General features: G+C 46.8%; 1 protein-coding gene across 1 annotated transcript; it reads left to right on the forward strand.

Annotated features, from left to right (window-relative positions):
- Positions 1-6,909: 6,909 nt before the first annotated feature.
- On the forward strand, positions 6,910-8,263 carry LOC101623959 (protein ARMCX6-like). The gene is made up of 2 exons (XM_004685894.2): positions 6,910-6,925; positions 7,133-8,263. The coding sequence occupies exons 1-2, from the start codon at positions 6,910-6,912 to the stop codon at positions 7,636-7,638; spliced, it is 522 nt and encodes a 173-aa protein (XP_004685951.1). The 3' UTR covers positions 7,639-8,263.
- Positions 8,264-10,109: the final 1,846 nt, after the last annotated feature.

Here is a 10,109-nt window from a genome sequence, read left to right on the forward strand (position 1 = left end):
AAAAAAAAAAAACATCAGTCACATTATTGTGACTGGTTTTGTCTGAGGTTTAACTTTTTTTTATGACCTTTGTATATCCCTTTTTAAATGGAGGGAGTGTTGATTTACAACTGGGTATGTTTCAAGAGCACAGGTTGAACACCTCTTTAAATGTATGTCACCACACTCCACCCACCTCCACAGCATGAAACCCTTCCTCACAGCCCACTGAGTCCTCCCCACCCTTTGCCCCCACCTTCCCTCTCCACCTCTGCTAGCCTCAGTTGGTTGGGCTGATCTACTCCTTTGCTTTGTTTCTTTACATTCTACATGAGTAAAAATCTTCTGCTATTCGTCTTTCTCTTTCAGTTTACTTTGCTTAGCAAAATCAGCTTCAGTTACATGCATGTTGTCACAAATAGCAAGATGTCATCACTTAAGTGGCTGAGTTCATCACATTATTTTAAAGTCTATGCCTGACACTTCTAATAGCTTAATCTCCAATCGGTTTTTCTTTCATCTATTTCTTTTTCTTCTTCTTCTGGTTTCTCTTTCTCCTTTAAAAACATTTCCATTTGGCAGGCCTCTCGTTATGCCTATGCTTGGATGCTGAATATTATGAATATTTCAAGAAATGTAGATGATATTTTCTTGATTTGTAGAGGATTTTCTGTAGCTTTGGCAAGGCAGTAGAAATGAGGTTAAGTCAATCAAGACCTGAACTAATTTGTAGCTTTGTCATACCTATTATTTTTCTACCTTTACTGCTGGGGTATAATTCTCTAGGGGCTCAACTGATGGTCTTGGGAATTTATCAGGTCCCCAAATTCCTATTGTTATCTTCCTTGCACTACGAAGCTGCCAAGAACTTTGTTCATTTTGCTAGCCTTGCAATAACCTACTTGTATTCTTTGCTTCTTGCTTGGACTATGGGTGATTTTGCCGCCGGCACCCTATAGTGGTTACACCTGATAAAAGAGAATCCTAATGTTACCACAGAGAGAAGAAAAATTATTATTATTGTTAAAAAAAAAAGAATTGTTGAACCCCTCAAGGAGAAATTTCACTCAGATTGCCCATCTCATTTCTTTGTAATTTCCTTTCCTCAAGTATCTTAGCCCATCAAATCCTGACAGTCTAAGTAGCTTTGAGTTTTAGATTTTTAATCTTTAGCTCTGTGATACTGCCAGGATGTCGAGAACTCGGATTTCTTACCACGGAGCAGCTTCTCTTTCAGCCTTTCCTCTCACGTTAATCATCAATTAGCAAATGCCTCAAGGGGAAAATTGTTGTCAAATGTCATTTTCACTTCATTGTTTCCCTTTTCTCCAGGATTTTGCTACCTCAAATCCCGGCTGTTTTGGTAGCTCTCTAAAGCCTTTAGATAATTTAATTTGTACTATTTTTCAGTATTTTTTTTTGTCCTTCTCAGTGGAAGAATTGGTTTTCTTTTATAGGTCATCATAGCCAGAAGCAGACTATTCTCTGCAACTTCAATGCACAATGTTCTCATTACTATGCCATGCAAAATGTTCTCTAATTTTAGTTATGACTTGTTCTTTAACCCATGGGTTATTTGGAAACATGTTTTCTATTTTAAAAAAGGTGGATTTTAGCATTTTAAAATTGTTTTATAGGTAATTGTCCCATGGTTAGATAGCATATTCTGTATGATTTTAATATTTTGCAATTTGTTAAGACTTTTTAATGGCCCAGGATGTGATTAAGTTTTATCATGTTCCATATTTTTTTAAGATTTATTTATTTATGCATACAGAACTGGATACAGGCCAGAGGTGCAGGGGCCGTGGGTGAGAGGATTCACCAGAGACAGAGGGTGAGCAGAACAGGCCTCCTCGAGGAAGTACACTGCTGAGGGGCGCACAGGATGGGTCAGGAGAGGTCTGCCATGCCATGTGGTCACCTCTGGAGCCAGGGCTCCAACACACTCTGAAGCTGCTGCGGCCAGCTTGCCTAACCTGTTGGGCCACCAGGGAGGGCTTCCATATGTTTTCTTAAAGAATGCTTCTTTTGTAGTTATGGAGTATGGTGTTCTACTAATTAGGGATTGAACTAATTAGGTCAGGTTTATTTATAATATTCAAATCTTCTATATCTCTATTATTTTCCTGCTTATTCTGTCTTCTATGAAAGGTGATATGTTAAAATCTTCCACTATGATTGGTGCTTTGACTATTATTTCTTATAGTTCTATTATATTTTGATTTAAAATTTTTTGAAGCACTATTAGATACATATGAATTTGGAATTTTTTCTTTCTGGTGAATTTCACATTTTTCCTCACAGACTGTCCTGTCTTATCTCTATGACTGCTCTTTTGACTGAAGGTCCATTTTATATGATGATAGTTTTAGAAACTTTCTTTTGGTTAATATTTTTATATTTACCCACATATTTACACTTTTCATCCTCCTTTGTGGGAATACACATTTTTAATCTTACCTGGGGAACAACTTTCAGTATTTCTTATTATGAATTTGTTAGTGATGGCTTCATTTTTGTATGAGAATACTTGTATTTCACCTATGCAGGTGAAACTATATATGGAGGAGGATTTTGTATATGGCAATATAAATAGAAGTTGACAGTAATTTTCTTTCAACACTTTAAACATAGCCTTTCATGGTCTGGCTTCCATTTTTCCTGTAGAAAAGTATAATTATTGGTCCTTTGAAGTTTTTATTTCATGGTTGATTTTTAAAGAAAGGTTTATTTATTTATGCATACAGAACTGGGGTACAGGCCAGAGGTGCCGGGGCAGTGAGAGGCTTCACCAGTGACAAAGTGTGGAGCAGACAGGCAGATCAACGAAGTACACTGCTGAGGGGAGCAGCGGGCGGATCAGAAGTCTGCCGCGCCATATGGATCACCTCTGGGCCGGGGATCAAACTCATGCTGAAGTGGCTTTAACTTTTTAGTGCTGTGCTTTAACCCACTGCGCCACCAAGGAAGGCCCTATTTCATGGTTGATTTTAAGATATTTTTTTGTTTGGTTTTCAGTAGTTTTACTCTAATGTGCATAGGTGTGATTTTTAAAAATTTTGCTTAAGTTTTAAGGGCTTTTTGATTATGTGGCTTTGTGCTTTGGAAAGTTCAGAAAATTCTCAACCATTATTTCTTTAGATAGTCTCAATCATTCTCCCCGCTCTTCCTGAAATTTTAGTACACATCTGATAACCTTTTCCCTGTATTCTCTGTCTCTTATCCATTCTTAATATGGTTATGCTCCACTGAACAATGCTTCAATCAACAATCGACAATGGGCTACAGGTATGACAGTGGTCCCCATAAGCTATTAGCCTAGGATTGTATTAGGCTATATACCATCTAGCTTTGTGTAACAACACTCTATGACATTGGCATTATAAAATCACACAACAATTAAATCGCCTAAGGCATATTTCTCAGAATGCACTCCACATTGGTAAGCAATGCACAACTGTATTTTCATCCTTTTATGGCTCTGGGATTCATTCCGGATAGTTTCTGGCAGCCTACATTCCTGTTCAACAGTGTTCTCTTCATCTGTGTTAAATCAATCCATTTTGTGCCTAATTTAGATTGTTCCAGGTTTAATTCTAGAGTTTGTTGGTTTTATAGTTTCCATTTAGCTCCAGAACTTTTGCAAGTTGTCTTTTATCTCCTTTGCCTAGTAAGCATCTTTTATTTTCAATGTGTGTCTGATAACTGTAGTATCTGAGCCCCCAGTGGGTCTTTGCCTATTATCTGTCGTTTCTGAGGCTTCTTTTACTTTAGATGATAGAAAAGTTGTCTTGTGTACTTGGTTACTTCTTTTGTGTAACAGATATTGTATTTTGCAAAACTTCAGCAGTAATTCGAGGCTGATGATATTTCTTTCCAAAGAGAATTTTATTTGTGTCAGCAAGCTACTTAAAGGCATTAACTCTGGGATTACCTTAACCCATTTCTCAATGATTGAGATTATTCAAAGGTAAACTGAAGTTCTTATAAAAGCCCACCTACCTCTTGTTCATTCTGACTCTGACATGCTGACTCTGTCTCCAAGGCAAACCTGACCCACCCACTTGCACACAACCAGAGAGCATTTTCTTTTTCATTCAGCTACAATCAAGTCTCTCTGAGGTCAACAGGGAGATGATAGCTGAACCCCAAAGACTACAATCTAAAGACAGTGGAATTCACCTGGTACACCTATTGGCAAGATTTGAATGCAGATGTCTAACTTCATAGTCTCCAGAGGCTGTCCAAAATTCTGCATTTCCTCTCAACAGTCTTCTCAATAGCTGTATGAGATCCACTGGGGTAAGTGACCCTAATTAAACTCAACACTCTCTACTCTTATTCTAAACGAGTACCCATTGCTATCTTATTAGCCCTCTAATGCCTTTGGCAAAATAAAAGTATGTATTTTGTCCAGCTTCCTCAATCAGCAGTAGTACTGGTTTAACTTACTCATCTCCCATTTACCTAAGTCACTAGCAAGAACTTTTAGCAATTTGTTGTTGAATCTGCTATGTATACATAAAAATGCAAAAAACTTAAGTATTCAACTCAATAAATTTTCACAAAGTGAAAAAGAAGCAAAGCATTACAAGCACACTGGAAGCTCTTCCTCCCCAAGTCCCCATCTAGTTCATAATGCATTTTAGGGGTAACCACTGTTCTGACTTATGATACAGAAGGTTGGTTTTGTGCTTGTTTTTTTTAAATTTTATGTAAATAGACTCACATATATTCTTTTGTATCATTTTTTGCTAACATCTGTGAGATTAATCCATACTATTGTGTGTCTGATATTCATTTCCATTTTTGAATATACTGTATGTTATTAATCCCATCCTATTGTTGATATATGTGTGGGTAGTTGCACTTTGGAACTGTCATGAATAGGGCTACTCTAACCACTCTTATATATTTTTTGATGAGCATATGCATGAATTTCTGTTGTGCATAAGGTCATCAGTTGTACACATCTTTAAAGACAAACTAAAATTTAGAGCCCGGAGTGTAGTGAAATCAGCGAGGTAAAGGCTGCTTAAAGGAGGCTGGTCTGAAAAGTCAGATGGTCTTGCCCAGGAGACAGATATGTTCAAGTCCATAGCGCATTGACCTTCACATTTGGCACTGCAGTCAGAATGTGTTTTCCTGTAAATCCCATTCTCAGAAATAACCAGTGATGACATTTTGGTAAACATCACTCCATAAAATTCCTTATATATATATAAAAGCATGCATAAATATTTTTCTTAAAAACCCAGCATTTCCAAGAAAAATGAGCAGAGGCAATAAATATTTAAATATCTTTCTCCATGCTTTATGTTATGAAATTTCTCCTCTCACGGGTTCACAAAAGATGGTGGATAATAGTGGCTGAGAGCAGGGGAAATTAAGAAATGAGCTGTTGTCCAGCATTCCAGGAAAAGAAAAAGAAATACAAACAGTTGCTTGAAGATGTAGTCCTTCCCTGGAAGTTAGAGAAAGGCAAAATGGAAGTGCATTGGGGGGAAGGGAGATAGGGCTTAGCGTTGGCAAAGACAACAAATGACAGGTCTGGTGTGCTGGGGAGAAGGGAGGAAGAACACTGTTGGTGGGGAGGGGACTAGGGGGCCATGGCGCAATAGCGACATGTGTCTCAGGTGACTAAGAATTGTGGAGAAGTGGTCCCTTGGGTTCAGCTATGGCTCCCTGTTGGCTGCAGAGACTTGATGGTAGCTGAGTTAAGAAGGAAGAAACTGCTCTGGTTGTGTGCAGGTGGCTGCTCAGGGTCGGTTTTCCTTACATCCCCACGCTACCCACCAGATACTGTCAGTTTTTTAAATGGTGTATAAGTCAAGGGGAGAGCTGATGATGGGCTCCAGGAGTGAGAAGTCAAAATTCTTTGCTGAGTCTTGAATCAGTGAGAGGTAGGAATTGTGATTCACCACTTAGCACTAAACGCTGGCTGACATATTCATCTGTTGGCTTGCTCTTCTGAATGTAGGGGGTGACACACCCCAAAGGAAAGGGAAAGGAAAAAAATGAAAGGATGTTTGGCAGAAACTCAGTATTCCTTCAAGGACATGCAGGACCTGAACCAGTCACAAGGGGGTGCTAGAAGCAAATGTGAAACCGGAACCTGTCCTTGGCACTCTAATCTGGTCTTCAAAAAAGAATGACTTAATTGCAATCCTTTCTGGCTCTAGAGAAGCAGCTGCAATAAATTAGGAGTAGAGAACAAAAGTGGATACTTGAGGGGACAGAGTGAAGTCAAGCGAGGGACCAGGGATCAAGGGAGTGGAAAAGGTGGGATGGGGTCCAGATCCAAAAGACTGGGGGTCAAGGGGAAGGGTGTGTCTGATACTAAATGGAGGAAATTTGAAAGCTAGATTTCTCAGTCTATGCCAGTACATGTGTCAGTCTTCACCTTTCATTGTCTGTCTGAAGACATAAATCAAGGCAGGGGTGGAAGGACACTGTGCTCCACAGTGTGATATCCTGGAGAAAAGGGTGGAGATAGGGAGGTGGGAGTCAAGGTCAGGAAGGGAACTCAGCTTCTCCCTTCTCAGCCTTTGCTCTCTTTTCCTCTTTGGTACTGGAAACCTCACAAGCTATGCCTCTGAGGAATCAGTGGGGATTAGATAAGGCGGATAAGTGTCCGCAGAGATACAAGTGAGTGTGAAGATCATAAATGAAATAGAGATATTGATACCCTGTATACTGTTTGTGGAAGTATCTGTTTGGGGAGATTCCTATCACAGCACCATGTGTTTTACGCTAGGTCCATGACAGATGCCAGGTTCATGACAGATGCCAGTTAAGACAGCGTATGTGCAGAAAGAGGAAGCTCTAACAATTCCTCTCTAGAAAACCAAAAGATGACTGTTTCCACTGTAGGAAGCTTCTGTGGGCTGCCATAGATGTCATAGGAGACTGAAAGGACAGAGCGCTATGGACAGGGATGAAGGTAGGTCCCTGGTGTAAGAACCAAAAAGGAACAGGGTTGGGGGGTTACATCAACCATGGGTAGTAAGTACCTGGGACACCCAAAAAAGGACAAAGTTCCAATAATAAGAATCAGCCATAACCTCAAGAAAATGACATTTCCTGGTAATATTTAGCAATTTAAAGCTGTCACTTGTATTCTTGGATTCTCAAGTATCCTTTCATTCAGAACAAATAGTATTTGCTCAACCCAAGGAAGCTGGCTTTTCATTCAGCCACAATATCAATAGTCATTTGGCCAGACTCTCCACTGTCAGAAACACAATCCCCACTCCCGACCCCGCTCTTGAGGAGAAGGCCTGGTGTGCCCTGGATAACTGGGACATGAGTGCCACTGTCCAGGGCCAGATTAAGATGTCCATCAATGAAGTGTGGCGGGAGGCGGTGTCACTCTGCTGCAGCTCCCTTCTGCAGCAGGCAGGAGTGAGGCTGTTAATAGGCATGACGGTTATTAACGCCGCGCTTGCCAAGCCCGCTTCAGACTTGAAGTTTCCTTTGACAACAGAGGCAAGTGGATGTGCTGACGCCGCTCAGGTTTGGAAACCGCTGATGGGTTTGTGGGAAAAGCCAGGCTCCGCTGGGCAATTGCTGCACGCCCAGAGGCTGCTCTCATCCATGTCCCTCTCTGTCAGGCCCGGAAACAGAGAGCTTCCCCCAGGCACCCCGGTCTCTTAAATGGCCGCCCCCCCCCCCCACCACCACCAGACTGGGACTGAATCCAGCCCCACCCACTTGGGGAACACATGCTGGTGCTCTCCTCAGGAGCCTGTGGGTGGGTGCCACTGAAGAGGGGGCACTGGCCAGTCGCGGCAGCCTGGGGTGGAACGACAGCTGTTGAAGGCAGGACCCGCGCTTTCTGGCCGAGGGTGTGTGTGTGGGGTGGGGGTGGGGGGTCCTGCCAACTCTGAGGGAGTACTCAGGTGCGGCTCTGTGCAGGCCCAGGGCTCTGTGACAAGCCACTGCCTTGCAGCCCTCCCCTGCGTGCAGGAGCTTTTGCGCTGCCAGCCCAGCAGGAGGCGCTCCCTGTCAGAGCATCACCAGGGAGGCCTGGCCCGCGCTGGCGCCCCTGCCCCGGCGGGGCCATTGGTGGCGGCCAGACCCAGAGGGAGCTGCTGCCGCCCCTGCCTTCGCTTGCCGCTGCCTAGGCTGAACTCCTTGCCCTTACCTTGTCCTGGGCCAGCCCCTGCTGGTGAAGCTCTTCATCAAATGAGGCCGCTCCCCTTGTGCCTGCGGTCCCCAGTTAGCCTCCCCCACCCAAGCCCGCGTCCCTGTCTAGCAACAATAAAGTTGTGTGTTTTGACTGGCAAAGCCCAGGCGCGACTCTTGTCCTTGAGTGGGCCGCCCACGCGACCAGAAGGGGAGCCGAACTCGGGCAAGGCTCTGGGACTGGGCTCCCTGGCAGGGCCTGCTGCTGTGCTCCTGTGAGCTGGGGCTGGGTGTGGGCTGTGGAGTTCAGGAGGAGCTAGCTGCAGGAGGGGCTGGGGTGGGGGCTGCGGCCAGGGCTCTCGGCAGGGGGTGGGGAGGGGGGACTCAGCGGCGGGCTTGAGGGGCTGGAAGAGCCTCCACACAGAAATCTGGAGGGGGCGGCAGGGGGAAGGTGTCTCTCCTTGACTGCCAGCCCAGAGAAGGTCGGCATCCCAAACGTGCCTGCGCAGCCTTGCTGGCCACCCCAGCACCCACCCGCACACGTGAGCACACGCACGCACCCTGATGCCCTGGACCTGTGGCCACCCGCCCAGTGCCAGACTCCAGGTACCCTCTCCTGGGGAGCAGCTGCTCAGACTGCTTTCAGCACCCCTTCCTTGGCACCCCAAGCTCCAACTGGGGGCAGGGTGACAAGGATCAGCCCCAGTCTCCTCTGGAGGAAGCCCCTCTCTGCTCTCTCCCTGGCGCTCAGAGACCTCCACCAAGGGGAGCTGGGGGCCCCCCGTAACTAAACGCCCAGTGCGGTGGGAGGGCAGAGGCCCAGGCGCTTGGCATGGCCTTGGCTGGACCCTCCGCCCGGAGACACGTCACCCTTCGCCAGAGGCCCTGGCTGCCACCCCTTGGTGCAAGGAGAGAGCCCGGCCGGGCCTGAGTCCACGGAACCAGCCCACGCATCTGCATCTGGGCGATTTCACCAGCCCTCCCTGCGCTCCAGGCCCCTCCCAGCAAGCCCTGGCCCTGCACCCACAGCCAGGCTCCCTGCCTGCCCTTCAGGCCTCAGGCAGAGGTCCTCTTCCCAAAGGAAGAGGACCTGGCCCACACAGTGCAAAGACTGCTTCCCTTGGGCATGCTGCTAGCCCTGGAGTTTGGGCTGGGGCATTGGAGGGAGGGCGCAGCTTTCCTGCTGGCACCCGCCTGCCCCGTGCTTCAGGAGTGGCTGGCATGGGCACCCCGCCAGTTGCAGGACCCACTCTGGGGAGGGGAGCCTCCTGCCCGCCCGGAATGGGGGCCCTGGGGTGCTCATCACAGCCCGAGCTTCCTCACAACGTGCTGTGAGCAGCTGCCCTGCTTGATGTGACCTGAATGGCGGGGGCACCCAGCCCTAGGGATGTCTGCTGTGCATCTGGGGCTGCCACCCCGCATGCCCTCCAGCTCCAGCCAGGGCCCTGCCTTGGCTTCTCCTTTGTCCCAGGCTCACATCTGCCTCTGTGCCTGTGGGCACTGGCCTCCACGTGATCTCCCAGGGCCTCCTCGGCCTGCCACCCCTGTGGGGATTTTGGAACTTAACTCCCCTTGGCCCACATAAGCACAGGCAAGGTTGCAGGCAGCCTGCTGCCAGCTGGTCCATGCCATCTCCAGCACCCCATCTTCACAGGGTGGCTATGTGCCGCCCCCTCCAACCACTCTCTCCCTCGGTCCCAATCTTGAAGAGGTTAGCCCCCGACCCCCTCAGACAGGCATTGGGTGGGTTGTGGGTGGCACCCAGACCAGCTCCAAGCTGCCCCAGCACCAGTCGGCTAAGAGCTCCCAGCCAAACTGAGGACTGGCTCCTGGCATCCTGCGCATCCTGCGCATCCTGCGCATCCTGCGCATCCTGCCAGGGGGTCACTGATTGTTGGGCTCAGCGCCCCACAGCCCAGCCAGGTCCTGCAGGGGAGCAGGAGCCCCTGTCTGTTACCCCTGCACCTGTCCCCTTAGCCTGTCACTCCCCTCCACACTGG

This window comes from Condylura cristata, unplaced genomic scaffold (genome assembly GCF_000260355.1).
Source record: "Condylura cristata isolate star-nosed mole 26May11 unplaced genomic scaffold, ConCri1.0 scaffold00019, whole genome shotgun sequence".
NCBI classification, from domain to species: Eukaryota; Metazoa; Chordata; class Mammalia; order Eulipotyphla; family Talpidae; genus Condylura; species Condylura cristata.